The following is a 19,176-nucleotide window of genomic DNA, read 5'->3' on the forward strand; positions in this document are numbered from 1 at the left end:
TTAAAAGAATCAAAGAAATCTGCTACATCTCTCCCATGATCTGTCATAGTCCATTCCTTATAGCACTTTAACGGGGGTGAAAAAAAAGATCCATTTCATACTGAATTTCTGCTCAGATTTCCAGCATAATCAATGCTAAATGAGCTCAGTTAACACCACGTACTGCTTGTCATACCACTTGTGAGCTAGCAAAGAAACAGTGATATATCAACAGTAAATACTAGTATCACCCCTCTGTCTCATCCTATTCCCTAAACAGGTATAAATTTTGGCTATATTCACACACATAAAAAAAAGGGTCATGGCAACAAAAATATGGCTTAGAACTTGAAATCTGGACATGTAAAAAAGATAATGTTCTACAAATTGTGAATTGTAAGCAGAAACACAATTGAGAAGACAGGTAGGTAGAAAATGGACTATTAACTCTTTTTCACAAAACAAGAACTAGAGGCCACCCAATTAAATTACCAGGCAGCAGGCATAAAAGAAACAGAATTATTTTTAAATACAACATGCATAATCTGCATTCACAGACACATAAATGTTTTACAATACAGAAACATAAACAGGTTCAAAAGCACAAATTAATTGGAGTTAGGTATAGTGGGGGGCATGAAATGTGACAGTTTGGATGCTTTCAAACCACTGAATTCCAGAAGTGGAGGAGCTCATTCCTTTTTGAGCACCCTCTTTTTGTCTGCTGCCTTAAGCATCCTTGTCAGAGGATGGTGCCTGCTGTGAAAGAACATTCCTTATTTCCTTATATAAGCTCAAGTAGGCAGCTTGATTGCAGTAGTCTGGCTTTTAAGATGTCATTGCCTCCAAGGGAAGCAGGATGTACTAAGTGCTTTAGAATATCTGGCAGAATATACATAGGTGCCTAGTGATAGCCATAAGTCTGAAAAGTTTTAAATATTTTTGTTCATTGTTTTCTTTATTTACTAAAGTTATTTCAAATTAGAAAGACACTGAGCAGCAAAAAAATCACCCGAAATTCACCAAGCCAATAAAAGCAGGATTTTTATTTTAACCCCTTTAACTGCAGCAAATAGAGCTGATACCCCAGAATTTATCATCTGATGCCCCATGAAACTTGGCAGCCATGAGCTGCAAAATGGGAGTTTAATGCTATAGCTCAGGCAACAGACAGATATGAAGACTGAATTTAAGTTTCAGAGTAATTGGACATAGTAGGTGGTGCGCTGTAGGTTACGAAAAGACCAAATTGTTTCAAAACTACCTAATGGTTTAGCTTGTCAACACCAGTGTTTATTCAGTTCATTCTGGAGAATATTTTACTATGCAGTGAATACAGAAAAGTTTTTGCAACCTTTCCTTTTATAAACCTCTATTTTATTGTGATTTTCTCTCAAAGTATGCTTAGCTTTCATATGCTCTGCCTTTATTGATTTTGCAGGAACTAGAAACACAATAATGGAGAGTTAGAATATTCTTGCAGTACTTATGGCTGAGTCAGAAAAGAATAGTTGCATATTTCCCAAGGAAGCCTTTCTTCGATGACTGTCAGCTCAACAGAACTGGTTAAAGGATAAGATGAGAACTTGTGAGGTGTTTATCCTGGTGTAACTGGACCTCCAGGGCATGAGTTGTGTATCTGTCCTGCTGCAACTTCTATGTGGACTTCATGATTTTTAAATTCAGGTCTTCAAGTAGCACAACTGTGATTAAAGGGACCCACTACTCTTTGGACCACCAGCAGAGTGACATGTACCCTGACTGCTGTAGTAAGTGACAGCAAATACATTTCCACATCCTCTTTCCTGCCAAAGCTGTAGGAACAAAAGTGACAAGTAGTGTTTTCAGAGCAGCTTTCCTCTTTTGTCATTGCATGGTCACACCCTGAGCTAAAACTCTTATTTCAGGTTGCAGACATATTCCATGGATGAAACTACTTTTATTTTGAGGTCCCAGCTGGAAGAGCTGTAGAGCCTACCATCTGCTCTTAAACATTCCTATTAACGCAAATAATGCATTAGTTACTCATTAGATGCACAATCCCATGTAAATTAACTCAGTTATATGATTTAAAAATGTGTAAACATTTTTGGTTTTGTGTATGCTATATTTAGAGAAAAACAGACTCTGCTTTTCTCTAAACTGAGAATGAAGTAGCTGTTGGGTCTCTCCTCAGAGCTCCAATGGCTTGCAATACAAACTACAATAACACAAATTTGTTTGCCTCCACACTACATTAAGCTTGATATGAACAAAGAGCAGCAATGATGAAGGAAAAGCACCATTTGTGAAGTGTCATCTTGGGTTGCAGAGTTTTTGTTACTATTTTTCAGAAATGTCACTGCAGACAAATAGGACGACAAACAACTTCCTGAATCCAGTATGATTTTCACTCAGCTCTTGGCCTACATTGCATATTTGTTGCAGTACCTCAGTAAACAAGCAAAGTGCTGGTGGAGTCATCACACTCTCCAAATGTTCATGTTTCACACTGATTCTTAATGTCTGTAAAGCTTCTTTCCTCCTGGCTGACCATGTAATTCTCTTCCTTTGCACAATAACTGCACAAAATGGACATACTCAGATACCCCCTTACTTTTCTCTGCCTATTATCAACCATCATGGAAGGGATCCCAACTGCATAATTTGTTCATTCACAACTACAGTCAGTGACATTCAATTCATCACATTAACAAGAACAATGATTCTATACATGCTAGGATGTATAATGAACCACTAGGTTCATTTTACCCTGTAAGTGGAGTAAATTCATGGTAAACCTCCTAGCCCTGGAATAACCAAGGCAGCAAAGCAGAGATCATGAACGCATCATTTCATTCAGCTAGGGTACTTCCTTTTATAAGTAAATAAAATTTTTTTGTTTAAATTTTAGTTTTTACCCACCAGGACGTTATATTCACTTAACTGAGGATATACAGACTGTCACTGGACTTCATCAAACCATGCAGGCTTGCTGGAAGGTCTGGCTGAATATCCTGTTTTGCAGACACAAATAGCCCTGAGCAGAAATGAAAGGCAGGGATGGGGTGGAAGGGGATGAGTACAAGGACAGGTCTCTAGCTCTGTGAAGCCAACTTCTTCGGCTATTAGTGTTTACTCCACTGTTTGTAGATCTTCCTTGAGAATACCAGCTCATCTTACGCATCTTTTTGAAATGCAACTTTTGTTTCAAAAGCTGCTGGAGACAGTGAAAAAATCTAATAAAATTACCAAAAGTTCACAAGGTCAAATGACTGTTTTCATTAAAATATTTGAGCTTCTTGGAAATGTTAGTTCAAGTCTGCTTCTGCTGCATTTTTTTTTTAAAGACGGTTTGTCTGTCTTTTGATATTTACATTGAAACAGGCTGAAGCTGAAAAGCAGCCTGGAAGAAAAAGGACTAATATTCCCCCCTTAAATGAATCTGCCTTCTAGAAACAACTTAACATAAACATTAAAGGGCTGGTATTTACATAACTTTATAGGCAGGTTTGCCTCTTAGAGAGCTTGTGTTTGAGTGGGGGGGACATAAACTAAAAAAGGGAAAGATCCCATATAGGTTGTGAGCTGTGGGACATTTGGTTGTGCTATTCATTTCCCCGATGGTGTATTTGTGAGAGCAGATATGTTCAGAGCCTCTGTCTTTCTTTTTTGCTTCCCTTTTTTGGAATTTTACTAAAAATAGGCATAGACCTCCCCTGAAATGGCTCTCTACACAACTTGCTTTCATAAAGCATGAAGTAAAACTCTTAGGATCTGAAAAAACATCAGTACTCAAGATAGTATTTCCAACTAATCCATAATTCCTACTGTCTTCCCCAGCGGACATGCCTAAAATTATGTGTATGTCCTCTCTAGTGATGGATTTCAGCACCTGGTAAACAAGTACAGTTATTACCTAACTGGGTTAACATAAGGATGTTATCCCTGCTTCTGTCTGCTCATGGAATAGCTCAGGACAGGAGAAGGGCTGATAATTAGGGCACTCTAATACTACAGACGCATAGGAAACAATTTTCCCCTCATGCAAAACATGTCAAGATTTTATCCTCAGAGTTCAAGAGAAACTGAAAAAAGAAGTCATGTCTGTAAGGTGTCAGACACTATGGTAAGAAGAATATTTATGGAAAATTTATGGAAAATCAAGATTCAAGTATCTGCTCCTTCTTCCCCATCTCACTTGAATCCTTTGGACTTATAGGATATGATATTATGAGGTCTCTCTTTTTCACATGTAAATGAATCCCTTCAGTGTAATCTCTTTAAAAGCCTTCTGGGGGTAGATATCACGGCCTGAATCAAAGGTGACTGTTTGTCTGTAAAGTTTCACTACTCCTTGCTACGCCAAAATACATGGAATGACTGACAGCTAGAAGTGCAGAAAAAATAAAACACTTAGCCTTGTGGTCAAGGCAATGAATTATTCTGCTGTATACTTGTTTCACCCACAGATTTAGTTGATGGTACAAAAACTTGTTACAGGTATTAGCACAGACAAGATAAAATAGGAGAAAGATGATGGCTACAATTGTAGCAGAAAAAGACAACACATCATTATTTACCAATTTGTTCATAAATCCATTAACCTATGCTAATTGCTAGAGAGTAAAATGACAGTCATAATGCACCAAACACCAGTAGCCTGAAAAGGTTTGGAAGCTTTAAAAGTTTTGCTACATTGCTTCTCAAAGAGCAAATTTCTCATAATATTTAGTATCTAAAGATAATAAAACAGAAAGCAACTCTGATTAAATTTGATGAGAAGCAGAAAACTAAATTCCATACAAGTCAGTTATTTGAGTTTGTGTGCTTCAGAACAGTTTTTAAAAGCTTTTATTTTATTTTTCATTAAAAACAACTGTCATTTTGTTGCAACATCCCATATTTAGTTTCTAAATCACGCAGAGATTGTACTCCAATTGAAAAAAAAAATACAGACTCCTCCGTCTCAAAATAAAAATAAAACCCAGGAAATACTCACTTTTGCACTGCAGTCACAAGAGAGCTAGCATATACTAGCTTCAATAATGTGATATGGTACACTGAAAATAACTCAGTATTTGAAAACAGCTCGGGTGGAGGAATAAACAATTCCACAGCAGTTGAGTAGCAGAGCGCTTGAGCAACCTCTGCAATTAAAGCAAATCTGAGCAGCGCAGAAGAGATCCAGTATCAAACAGAGCTTATAAACAACCCAGGTCATGTGAATTCCACTAAAATTCCTCTTGGTGGGAGCAAGACAGCAACGTAAGTTTCTTAAATATAGATTTAATTTTCACATTTCCCATGTCCTGCAAGAACATGTACAATTAGATGGCAAAACGCTGTGACCGAGTGTGTAGGAAGAGGAATCTAAACAAGGTTACTGGCTACCAGTCCATTACACAGGAAAATACTGTCAGGTCATCTGCACATTCAGGAGCTCCAAATGGTGTCAGTGGGAAAAGCTAGGTACCAAGTGCTTTTTGCACACTAGTGAAGCCATTGGCTGTTTTATAGAGAAGAGACTTTGGTCAGTGCTTCTATGACATGCCTCAGATCTGCAATTTCGGGTCAATGACTGAACTGGAAATTAATGATGCATGGCACCTCTTCAAGGCTATGTTACAGTAACTATCCATTTTTCTCTGCATGAGACAGTCAATAAACATTTCTGTCTTCTTCTGTCAACATACAGATATGTAGGTTAGACTGCATGAAATACCCACGGAAAATACTGTTCTGTGCCAACATTAACTCAGAAAATATCAGCACGGTGAGAGCTGTAAAGTAATTTGGCAGAGGTTCAAAATGCCTACCCAGCATTAGTGAAGCAGGGTTGAACTGGGCACTCAGGGGAAAGGATCTGGACAACGAATTAGTTGTTTCTCCATTGCTCACTTCATACGTACAGTAACTGAATTTTCTTTTCATCTGTGGTGCAACTAACCTTCAGTCTCACCAAGTTAAATCTTACATTGCCTTTTTACTTCAGCCCAACTTGGCTGTGAGGCCCTGTGCCACCCTTGGGCCCCAAGCCTGAGGAATGAAGGCAGTACCTTTCATAACCCAGAGTTTCAGAGAAATCCTATTTAGGTCTTAAAAATAGCTAATGGCAATTTGATTTACATATACTAAAAGCGGAATTTTCGGCTTCTCTTAGGAAAAAAGATTAATTTTTCCTTGAAATGTTTGGTCAGAGGCTTCACTGACAACGTAAGTCATGTTGTTCCAACACACTAAGTACTTGCACTCACTGTGCAGAAAATGTCTTGGATCTTGCAGCAGCCAGGAGCAGAGCAGCAAGAGCCTTCTGGGAAACGAATGGGACTAAGGGAACTGGCTTGGATAGCCTCTTTGACCCTCAAAAGCATCTCAGAGTCCAAAGAGGTCAGGAGAAGTACAGTCACCAAATCACAGCTGTATCCAGCCCTCTTACTTCTGTAATTAAAAGAACATCTCTGACTTGATCAGCTTCCTTAGCAATTGAGTTCTTCACTTAGAAAGTGGCAAGTTTTATACTTGGGACAAAACAATCTGACATGAAATTAAGATTTGAAACATCTGACAATAATCAATGCCATGCTTCATATTATTTCCATAGAATGGAAATCAACAGAAAATTGGAAGCATTTACTGGCTTAGTTACATATTATCTAAACTGGACGCATCAAGTTTAATGGTTTAATGACATTTTCTTAAAATGGTGTTTGCAGACTTGGATTTTCTGACAAGATTGTTTATTGAAGAGTAAATAACAGAACTGCATGTTAATCACTTGGCCACTGACTCATAATTTTTCCATGGCAATTAATACTTAGAATTCCCCCCACTAGGAAAAGAATATATTAACATGATAAGGAGTCCTGTCTAACACATTTACTTTCATGTTCCAGAGATGCCACTGGGCAGCCTTGTATTCAAGTACCAATAATGCTAAAAATTCAGATCAGGGAAGATAACAGTGCAACCTTCCAGAGGATTTGATCTGGACAGTGTCACTGGTGACATTTTATTCAGAACCATCAGCAAGAGAAGTTACTTTACCAAAAATGTGTTTGACATGAAATCAAACATTTTATATAGTAGCAGATATAAAAGATTTAAATCAGCAAGGTACCAAATACTGCTAAATAACTCGAAGGTGTGTGGAGAAAGTCTTTTTCTTTGATGTAACTTTATTTTTAACTGAATAAAAGAACTTACATTTGTGCAATCAACCTCTGTGCTGGGTCACCCCTTCAATGTATGTGGTCTGGATACGAGAACAGTGGGTTTAACAAGTGTTACTCAGATGAGAGAATCCAGGATATCCTGTTAGGTTTTCATACCAATGATTATGACAGGTGATAATTGCCATTTCTTAATATTTACTGAAAGTAGTGCTGTGAATTAGCCCTACAAAAAAAACACTGGGCATTTCTTTCCAAACACTTTAATCCAATGCTTAGACTTATGAGGGTTATTTTCTAAAGCATTAAAGCCATTTTTTTTCTCAGTAGCAATAATTGGGATACAGTTTCTTCCTACTATAGTAAAGTTATGTTGCAGGGCTTAGCCGTGGTAAAGTTTAAAAAATAGATCTGGCTTCTGTAATGTGCCTTTTTCATCAGCAAATCTTGAAAAAAGCCTTTTAAAATATGCTTTTGGAAATTATTGGGATGTCAGTTAAAATAATCTGTAGTATTTTCGATATTGCATTTGAGCTAATGATAAGACTGAGAATCATGAAAGCTGGGTTCTAGATCTGCAAATGAATGCGCCTGATCATGGGCTAATTTTGGTCCTCAGCTTAAGACACATTAAGGACAACAACATATTTGGAAGTGTGGAGTAGTAATAGGGTTTTTTTGAAAAAGAATATTTATTTATAAACCTTGAAATCTTTATTTACTCTTAAAAATCTCAAGCAGCACTTTGATTTTTCCACAGTCTGTTGTGACAAAAACATTTATTTAATAGGCACCGAAGATTTTGCAAGTGGCTTTGGTAATTGCAATAAGCCCTTCCCTTTAAGTTTACTTTGAAGTAACTTCTAATTTCAAAGGGAACTGGACACCTAAATCCCTTTATAGCAGTTTCAAAGCTCCCTACAGAAATGTTCAAGTGGTGAGAATTTTTGGCTCAGTGTTTCTGCTGCAGGGCTGTGTCAAACTAGAAGACCCTTATATTACCCACTGATTGTTCTGGCATAGCACAGAGAATGCAATATGGTAAATAATGAAAGGTTCCAATTTTCCACTGCCTCTTTTAGTTCTTTTGTATCTGCACAGAAGAAAATTGACACTTTATTATTCTAACTCAGTAACATTTGACATCCACCTAGAGAAGACACAAGTGGCAAAGCCCAAGTCAGTACAGTCAGTGCAGAATGAACCAGCTCCAGAAGTGGCCTTTTTCTCTTCTTCCTTAGGATTTTTTCACCCAGATTCAAAGGTGGATCTGTTGGTCATCCTGAGAAACTTTGCTATTTATTCTATTTATCATTGGAGAGTTGCATAATTATTAATAAATTTCGGTGACAGAATACTGTTTGTAAGCAAAAAGAAATACATCGTAATTTTCCTAATTTGCGTGGGAGCAATCTTGCTGCATGTAAAACTGCAAGCATCCATTCAGAGATATTGTTAATCACTGAATGATACAAAGCTGCCTTCAGAGATGTTCTTCTGAGAATAGCTGTTTATTCTACACCAGAATCCATTATATAGTGCACAACAAAAAAAGTAATATCCAAAATTCTACTTGCTATTGGATTTCTGTAGCTTACAATACCCAAGGTTCCAGTAGTAAAATTATGTTGTCAGAATGAGCAGTCAAATGAACTGGGTCAGCAACTCTTCTCACAGCGAGACAAAATCTACAGGTTAAAATACTGACAAAATTCACCATTCTCTACAAAAAAGAAATCTATTGATCTTTGCTTTCAGGAACCTTAAGTTAATTACTTTCCTGAAGGTTCCTACTGGGGAAAAAAAACAAGGATCAGTTATAATTTATCTGAAGAGAGAAGAGGTTGACATATCTGCTAACCATGAAATTTGACTTGCACTTCCTTACAGAAAGAGGAAAACATGGATCTTTTCTCCTGAAAACTATTTGTAAAAGTGACAGAAAGTATATACTTTCTGTACCCCATAGAATATATACTGTTGTGACTGAATTCACTACCCAAAATTCGGAATTCATTCAGTGGCATTTTTAGGAATTTTTGTTCTCTATTTCTTCAATACCGTTCCGTACACTCTACTTGCCATTGGGACTGTTGGTGACTTGACATGGCAACAAAGGCTAGAAGGGATTTAGAGTAAAATGTATCTCATTAGATTGGGACATCTTAATTCACAGCCATTCTCTATTAATCCTCTTTTCAAGAGAAATACGGTGAAGATGCACAAATTTGTGACTTGTTAAGCCCATCCTCTTTCAGGTAAGGAAATTCACAATCTCTACATCTGATAAAGATTTCAGTATAAATTGAAACTGGATCAGTTTTGTGTATTTTGCCCCTGACAAATGTACAAATAAAACACTCAGGCAGACAAATACCCACTGTCCTCAGGGACTGAGATGTTAAAAATCACCTGTGAAATCTCTGCAGCCAAATCCTTTTAAAATTAAATATATATTTTTCAAAAGTTTTCAAAAAATTCTTCCAAAGCCCAGTTTCCTAACATTCTCTCTGGTTACCTTGATCTTTTCTGTGCAACAGGAAAGATGGTTTATAGGCATTTTGAAAGAGCTTATGAGAAGTTCAAGAACTTGAAACACTGGTATGACATGCTATGGAGCAACCTTAAGAAAACCATTCCCCATTATTCCAACCTTCTTTTCCCAATCATTCCTGCAGCCAGAGTAGCAAGCTTCTGTTTTGCTACCTATGTCCAATTTCCACTAAAATCAAAAGCAAAACAAGCAGGATGTGGATCAGGTCATATACCTGCATATTTAGACTGAATTTCCAACTCACACTTTCCCCTGGGAAAGCTGCAATTGATAACACTGCTGGGAGGATCAGAGGAAATGTGTGTGTTTGTGTGCATAGAAAACACTATTCAAAACACTATCCTGTGGAGATTTAAACAGCTTTAATATTTTCTTTTCTATTGATGTTCAAGAACAAAATTATTGTTCCTAATTGTTATCATTTACAGCATTTGAAGCTCATATGCAGAGGTGGAGCATGTCAGTGTGACCCTTCCCACACCTCCAAATGAGTGGCTGGAGTGAGAGTTATAATACTCAGCCAGCAACTCAAAAATAGCTGTAGCACAGGGCATAGATCTATGTAAGTGACAATTCCAGAAGCACAGTTATTACCTGTGATCATCAATCAGTACAAAACTGCTCTGGGTCCTGCTGAAAGCAGCTGAAACCCTTCATGCTGGAAGATCAGATCACAGTTTTTTATTTTTTGACAGAGCTGGATAAAATATTTCATGTTTTCATTAAACCATGTCTTTACAATTTTTTTAGGGACTCACATGGTGGACATCTTAGATAAACAACTTGCAAAGTCCAGTTTTGATTTAAGAGATATTTGTATCCCCTGTCCACTTAATTTCAAAAATAGTAGTGGTATTAGGAATTTCTAAACTGACATTAATGTGCTGCCTTTACCATTTAAAGTTTCCTCCTAATCAAATACATGTTTGCAGAGTCACAAACATGGGAATTTATAGCTAACTTGTTATTTCAGAAAGCATTAAAAGCAAGTTAAGCGTTTGGGCTTAAAACAAAGAATGCAAAATTCCCCAAACCACTCCATGGTCATGGAAAAAAAGGACAGATTATGCTACAGCACATTTCAGCCAAGATGCCTTGCCTACCAGTGGTAAAACGCTATATTGTCTACACAGGACACAACATGACTTGAAGCAAACTACTTGAGTATTTCTGTGCTTTTTGGGAGGCAGCCAAAAATAAATTGGTGTCACAAGTTTATTGCACCATTATGAAAAACTGAGAGCAGAGTGGGCTTGGTTTGAACTCACAGTTTCAGCTCTTACTTCTAATCCCCACATGGCAAAAACTCATTTCATGTGACTTATGTGCAAGGGCTAAAGAAAGAGCACAAGCTTCTGATACTGTGTCTGCATACAGAAGGGAATGACCACAGAATCCCAAAGCACTTTTCTGTTTCCACTGAAAAGAAATCAATCCAAATCCAGGTCACTTACTCTCTGTTGGCAGCACCGGGGGAAGTGTGGGCTTAGGTTTCTTGGTCTTCTTGTCAGTAGGCTTTGAGGTCTTTGAGGCATCTGCAATCAAAACAAATAATAAAATACAAACCCTATTTAAAAATTAATAATGAAAAAGCTGTCTAATAAAATGTTTGTTTTGGATCTTTCTGCAAAGTTAGAGGAAATTGCTGTCCTTTAGGTTTTTAAGAAAGATCTTCTGCACAGATTTGCTTGTGAATGTCACATTTTGAAAGGAAGAAGGAGCAGAGAGGGAGAAGCCCTATATGAAAGCAGTTGCACTGAGAACCCAAGAAAGCAGCTAGACAAGAGCTGCCATCTAAGCTGATAGGCCTGTTTTAGCTGAATAGAACAAAGTACGATGTGCACAAAGCTGCATTAGGCAGTGCACGGAAAAGGGAAACATCATTTCATCCAAAACAATCCCTTGCCATGCAATTCTTCTATTCCATTTTCTATATAATCTATACAGATTTACCCATTTGGAAAAGTAGCATTTCCTCCATATGTTTAACTCTTTCTAAGAAGATACTGTTACACGTTAGTTCATTCCTAAATAAAAATGGCAAAAAGGCATCATAGGACTGAGGTTTGATGGATTTTATTATTTTCACAATTGCACAGCTCATATCCAGAAACTGGCTCATCACTGCAGGCTACACTGACACTTAAGAGAGACAATAAAGCTCCCTTCCACGTGTCTCCCTTATGACATGGACACGTTAATAGAAGGTGCAACTGTTTTTCAGCAAGGCTAGTCCAGGTTGAGCACAATCAGAAGGCTGGAGCACCTCTCCTACGAAGACAGACTGAGAGGGTTGGGGTTGTTCAGCCTGGAGAAGAGAAGGCTCTGGGGAGACTTGAAAGCCCCTTCCAGTACCTAAAGGGGCTACAGGAGAGCTGGAGAGGGACTTTTTACAGAGGTCTGTAGTGACAGGACAGATGGAAATGGCCTTAAGATGAAGGATGGAAGGTTTAAATTTAGATATTAGGAAGAAATTTTTCACTGTGAGGGTGATGAGGCATGGGAACAGGTTGCCCAAAGAGGTTGTTGTCTTCCTATCCCTGGAGGTGTTCAAGACCAGGTTGGATGGGGCTTTGAGCAACCTGGTCTAGTGGAAGGTGTCCCTGCCCATGGCAGGGGGTTGGAACAAGATGATCTTTAGGTCCCTTCCAACACAATCCATTCTAGTTTCTATGATTATATAATGCAAATCCTAACAAGCTTCACTTGATATTCAGCTTTCAGAGGATTTGTGAGTGAGAGAGCTGTTTGAAATTTGGTTACCAGAGAAAAGATGACATAAATGTTATGGAATCCGCTATTTCAGTCACCCACTTATAGGTACTAGAGCGTGAAAATTCATCTAAAAAGTTTCCTAAAAAGTTAAAAGGGGAAGACAGAATCTCCTAACAAACAATTCAGAGCAGGAGGCTGTGTGAGATCTCAGTTCAGACACTCGGATTCTACAGATTTAACAACTGAAGTCAAATGTTTCTCCAATCTTACTTAAGTCCATGGTGCCAAAAGGAATATAATGATAATTATGGCTACTTGTTGAGTCTAAAAACCAGTATCTGGGATCCTGACAGCAGACTGAAGAAGGGAGAAATTTTAGTTGTTTTTTTAGATCACAATTCTAATTTAAAAATAACAGTCATCCCCTCTGCCAGTCAGACACAGGATATCAAATGGCGCCTTTCCTAAATAGCTGGAGTTTGCTGTGGTGCCATTCCTCAAAAAACTCTTCTCAGTAGCATGCCAGGAGAGAATGAAAAAGACAGATGAGGCAGCCACTGTCAAGGTAAGGAATGTGGTCATTCTGGTGCCCAACATTTTGTGAGCAATGAGCTCCTAATGCCATGGGTGCCACCACCACAGTGAGCCAGACAGCTGATGTCATGTCATTCGTATAATCAGGCAATGAATATGGCATGAGCTGACAGCCTCCCATGATCAAGATTTTGCAAGCCAAAGTCTACCTTGCAGCCTCCTAGAGCATGCATTGTCCAGCAGGAAACTGGAAGCAGGAAGTATGCTAAGAGAGGCTTCAGGAAGAAAAGAACGTACTTGAAGGAGATCAGATGACAAAGGAAAAATATGTAGGTGACTGAGATATTTAAAAGATGCTAGGGCAGCTCTAGAGAACTACTATATGCTAAGCATTTGATGATCTGATCCTTTACCACTCTGCATCTGTGGTAGTTAAGGTGTTGCAGGGTATGAGATTTTGCTTAAAGCCTCTTGATAGTCTTCTCTGATCTTCAGCGCTGGTAAAATTTATTACTTTAAATTATAGAAATATAAACAATAGCTTATCAAATATCTAATACAGATTACGCTGTGATCGTAGTATTGCAGAAGGTGTCATTACAGCAGCCAACAAAATTAATTGTAATTTTATGTCTAATCAATTCCCTTTTCAGCTACATGAAGACCGATCTTTAGTGAGGATTTGTGGGACCATATTCTTACCTCATGTCATGCAACATTAGGAAAACAAATAATAGTTTTCTTTTCTAGACCTCCTGCCCCAAATACCACATCTGCAACACAGTTGTGAGAGTTTAGTACCCAAGTTCTATATTATTAGGTTTGCTGTTTAGTTTTGTATTCTTTTTAGTCACAATGGAAAGTCTCAAAAGTATTTAAGGATGAGCTCACCAGAAGGTGAGCTGGTAAGAAGCACATTTGGTTACTTTAAGCCCCTTAAATAACTTAAACTCCATGGCAGTTTTATAAGTCTGAGTCTCACTCAACCTCACAATAAAATACTTGCCCAAGGCCAAGACTTTTTGGCAAGAGTACAGTGTCATCAGCATGACCAAGGCTGAAAATGAGTACCTCCATTCCAAGACTATGGCATACAAGGATGGTTGAGATGCTAATTTGTTTATTTTTGTTCACTTCCACTAGAAAACCAAATGAGCAAACATCAGTGAATGCAAAGAATTGGAAAGTTCTAGGCCGAGAAATGTGCCCTACACAGTCCTGAGGCAGACCGATACCCAGGGTCTCACAGTGATTTCTTACATGCTCTCAGAGGATACATTCAACTCAGAAACAAATCATACAGGTTCAACTGACTGCTCTAAAAACAGTGATACAGTGGGCAGCAGGAGGATGTAGATTATTCCACAAAGCAATGAGAGCCCTTGGTTCTATACTGTCTCTCTGCTCATGCCTCTTTATGGTAGACATTGAATTATCTATTGACCAAAAAGTGCAGAAGGGAAGGGGGTGGAGTTCTTTCTTTTTTGCATAAGTGGTTCCTAAAGGTTGGTATTGGGAAATAAGGGGGGGGGAAGGAGGAAGTTCTGAGGAAGGGTTTTCCTGTATCCAGCACAATACTTACCTTCTACCACCACTTTGCAAGCACATTCAGCTTTTCCTGCTGAGTTCTCAGCTATACACTTGTATTCGCCCCCATCTTCAGGCATGGCCTTCTCAATGGTAAGTGAGTAGAGTGTCCCTGGTACAAGGGAGGGAGAGATCAAATGTTACATTGCAGTTCACAGAAACCTTAGTGCTATTAAGGAACAGAATGCATCAAGTGAGCCAATCCTTCACTACAGGTGATCTTCACTGCTAGAAAAACCTGTATTGGCCTTAAAAGTTTGACATAAAAATTGGAATCTTATTAATGCTAAAGAAATAAAACCACATTGATAGATAAATTGAATCTCATTGCTGTTTCCTATGATACTCAAAGCTGTCCCTGCAGCCCTGCACAAGTTAATGGATAAGGGCACAGAATACCCAGAACAGCACCTCTGCTGTTCTTCTTTGTCTTATAGCACAAATCAGAAGTCCTCACTCAGATGATTTTTTCCAAAAGTGCTAGTAGTTTAGGACTGTAAATAAAAGCATTACTGCCAAAGAGCCATGTGCAATATTTTGGTTCAGCCTTATCTCTACCAATCCCATGAACATCCACATGTAAAAGTAGAACTTCAGCTTAATGTCTAAGTTTAAAAATGCCACTGAGGGACATTTTGTTTTTGCTTGAACTATTTAATGAATAAATGTCTGGTACTGTAAAGCATCCATTACAAAGTCCAATATATGAGTGGCAATCAAATTTTTCACTCTAACAAATCCATTTCTTTTCAAAGAAAAAAGCCAAATTTGACTTAATTGGGTTTGCAGAAACAGGATGCAACATAAGCTCCGTAGTTACCAAGGGAAGCTTGGTATGACCCAAGGGAAATACGTTTCCTCTTAAAAATTAAAACTCTGTGAACCAAAACAGAAGTTGTTCCCGGTAGGTGGGGGATGAGGAAGGGAAACCTAATCCCTTATGTTCACTTGTGTTGCTTGGAACAAAGAGGTACTTGCCTTCCCAGGGTGAACCCCAATTAAAATGCTCCATACTTTCCCCTTCCAAATATCCCCCATTAAGTGAGGGTGAATTGTGGACTTGCCTTCTCCTTCCTCAATGGAAAGCTGTGCCTGTCCACTAAACACAGCCAGAGACATTGTGCTCTTCTACCTCACCTACATCTACCCATTGCTGTTCCCTTGTCCAGAACGCCTCCCACCTCCTCCACTTACCTCAGTTGCAGTAAAAACTTCCCCCCTTCCTCCATTTACCTTTCTCACAGTCTCTCCTAATTAATGACAAGATTGAATATTTGTTTGTTTGTTTTTCAGATATCTACCCTGGTTCCTGAGATCTAGGGAAATTTCCCAGCATCTCAACTTGCCACCTTTCTCTCTGTGTTAACTGGAGGCTGCCTTCTACCCTTCCAGAGTGCTTGATCTCAGGTTCCCCATCAAATGTATCCCCTGTGATGTGAGAACTGGCAGAGGCACAGATGACACTGATCCATGAAAATGACCTTGAAAGGTCCTTGAAAAGAACTCCCCTCCATCAGAATAACTTGGGAGTTCACTGATTCCCCTTGGAGACAAACTCAGTTTTGATATGGTAATTATGCTTTTGGCATTCACATTTTCCCTCACTGTAAACCTGGATGTCCTTATTCAAGACAAATCTTATAAAAAACACTCAAATGGTTCCCAACAAATTTGGTTTGCCAGAAACACACAAAGGTTGGAAGAAAATTTTTTTTCCCCTCTTTATCATCCTCCACAAAATCAAGAAGCTCTAAATAATGACTATTTTCCCCCTGAGAAATGATGCAAAAACTATCTCAGAAGAGGAGCACTGACCCCTCGCTCACATGTGCTGTGCTCAGCCAACCACAGAGTGAAAAGAAAATCCACGTGCCTTCCCTGAGGCAACACTTCTCCATGAGTCAAGCCAAAGCCAAAAATGTCACGAGCTGCAGTTCCATTCCAAATGGAGGAGAGACACTAGAAAAGTATTTTCACAGGCATCTAGCAAATATAAATTCACATGTCTCTGCTGTTTAAAGAGACAGTTGGAGAGCAAGCCAAAGATAGCTTCCAGTCTAAGAATTTGTATAAATATATGTAACATGATTAGAAAAGTTTGCACATCAAAATCTAAAAATGCTATTGCAAAAGGACATAAACTATGGAACAAAGACACACACGTATGAAGGAGATGTCTGGCCACCTTCCTGCAGGAAAGGAGTCTGGCCTGTAAGGGCAAGTGAATCATGAAGGGACTGGAATAAAGCAGAATTTACTTTAGTTTCTGCTGGAAAAGCTATTGAAGCTTATTGAAGACTAATGTGACAGAAGGTGATTCCTCACCACTCATACTGTAGTGCTGCCCATACAGCAGTATGAGTTAACACCTCAGGGAAAACATTTTGTTATGTGGCATATACAAAACAGAAACATCTCACCGTTACAATAAGTCATTTTCCACAGTTATACCAAAATCCAGAAGCAAATCCTAGGGTTTTCTCATGATGATCTTCGACTTGCCATATGCACTCAGTGCTCTGCTGGTTTTGCTTTTAAAATCTAGCTCTGGACAGTCTGTGTGGCAGAGGTCATGTCAGAGCTCCATTTGGCTTATTGCGCTGGGAGAAGAGTTCTCATGAAATAATGTCAGTTTTAGCCCTTCCAAAATAATATTTATGTGTGCTGAATTTTAATAAAGTTATTTTGTGAGAATGAGGATGAAGGAAATCTGTTTCTTTCAAGGGCTGTATCTTTCTTCTGCTAACTTCCACCTCCCTGCAGCAATAATCTGTATCTTATTTCCCTCCATGTCTTCATTCTCCCCAGGAACTACACTGGAACAGCACATGCAAAGTTCAAGGGGATTGCTGGGCTTCTTGCTGCCACCAGATATAATCGTAGTAGCCCTCAGTGGAGGAGTGCAGGGAAAATGAGATAATTTGGATAATTCTCACTTATTTAGCCACTAGTTTCATGAAATTTTAGACAACTAGGACTTGGTATGAAATTGGCCAAATGATCGAGAAGTATTGGCCGTGTTGGATTGGGAGTATAGGGGCAGGCTGAGAGAGAGCATGGCTGTACAAACCTCATTTTCTTAGAAAACCAGAAAAAAAACCCAACAGTGCAAAAAATCAGGCAAAGCTTGATGAGATTTTATAAGGACAGGAAACTCCTTGACAGGCCTATGTTCTGTGATCTAGAGCTACAGTCAATTCCCGGGGCTAGAGGGCCAAATGTCTTTCAATGAAGTATTTGGTATTTCCTCTGCAAAACCCCTTCATGACCTGAAACAAGCTTATTTTCTCATAACTGCTAGAAAGCCCAGACTCGTTATCCCAGTTGGGTATTCTGAAATTCTGGCACTTCAAAAATCCCAGTCAAATAAAAATATTTGCTATCCATTTTGTCCCCCCGACCCTCTACATTTTTGAGAACCAGGCCAAAGACAATTTTTAAACACTGTCACAAAGTGCAGGATTGGACTAAACATGAGTGTTAGGATCTTCCACTTAGACATTGGAACTGCTGCAGCTCTAGAAAAGATCTTAACAGCCACAGAAACTGAGAGTGTACTGGGGGCTCTGGTTTAGATACACAAAGCTTTTCCCTTGAATTTTGAGCTATTAAAGGATTCTCTGACTTACTCAAAAATAGTGCAAGGCAGTTTAAAATATCTCCAGGCTTCTGCATTCTTTCCATGAAACTCCACAGAAAGTCAACTTCAGATATAAAACAAATATACAAACCAACAAAAAACCAGCTCCTTAGTCTTGTTCCCTGCACTGGCATCTTGCTGGCCAACCTCCTGACTCCTATCTGTGATGCAGACTGAAATTTATGCCTTTCTATTTTGTATCCCATGCAATAAAAAAATACTATGGAGTATTTAGGCAATATTAATAAATACTGGTCTATGAGAAATTGTGCCTAGGAGCCATAATAATTTTTAAAGAAACTCATTGGTTTATAGTGTTAATTTCCTAATAAATCTCAAATTGTCTGGGAAAGTGCTAATATGTGCTAGTATCACAGTCAGGTTTAAAAATGGGAAGTGGGTTGACCTGGAAAATATTGACAACAGTTACGACAAAAGCAAAAACAGGGAAAAAACTTGTGAGTTTCAGAGAAGAAAAAATGTCAAATGTAATTACTGCTAATTGATAGAGTTTCAAGGAAAACAACGTAAGAAAAGAAACCTACTTTCGTGATTCAATGAGATTAGACATTTAACTGGCAAATATGTTGTGCAAAGGTAACTTTCTTAATCTTTAGTGAAATATTTGTGATATATCACACTATAGTGCTTGTAATTATTATATTAATGACATTGATTTAGGAGGAGTTAGAGCTGCCAAAATAAAGATCTCAAGAAGGTGACAATAGGAAATCACCACTCAGTCTGTTTCTAGTGGATCTCCTCTGTGATCAGACTAGAACCAAAGTTATTATGTATTTAATCTTTGATGTAGAAGTATTCGTAAAATAACATTGATAAATTTACAGATGTTAGAAAGAATGTTGGAAAGGGAAAAGACAGAGAGAGAAAACAGGGTAATCCTCATGAAAAATCTCATTTACTTGTTAAACTGAGTCCTATTCACCCAAGGAAAACAAGAGGTTTAAGATATTGAAAAGAAAAGCATCTATGGCAGCAAGGGATGCTGTATATTC

General features: G+C 38.4%; 1 protein-coding gene across 4 annotated transcripts in view; it reads right to left on the minus strand.

The window, feature by feature from the left end:
- Positions 1-19,176, minus strand: part of MYLK (myosin light chain kinase) — a 202,899-nt gene that overhangs the window by 49,077 nt on the left and 134,646 nt on the right. For all 4 annotated transcript variants that reach the window (XM_027637384.1, XM_027637383.1, XM_027637385.1 and 1 more), the window contains 2 exons: positions 14,516-14,632; positions 11,139-11,219 (listed from right to left, as the gene is read on the minus strand). In XM_027637384.1, the coding sequence (XP_027493185.1) occupies positions 11,139-11,219; positions 14,516-14,632 (198 nt within the window). The remainder of the gene's footprint in view (positions 1-11,138; positions 11,220-14,515; positions 14,633-19,176) is intronic.

This window comes from Corapipo altera, unplaced genomic scaffold (genome assembly GCF_003945725.1).
Source record: "Corapipo altera isolate COAL_440 unplaced genomic scaffold, ASM394572v1 45, whole genome shotgun sequence".
Classification (NCBI taxonomy): Eukaryota; Metazoa; Chordata; class Aves; order Passeriformes; family Pipridae; genus Corapipo; species Corapipo altera.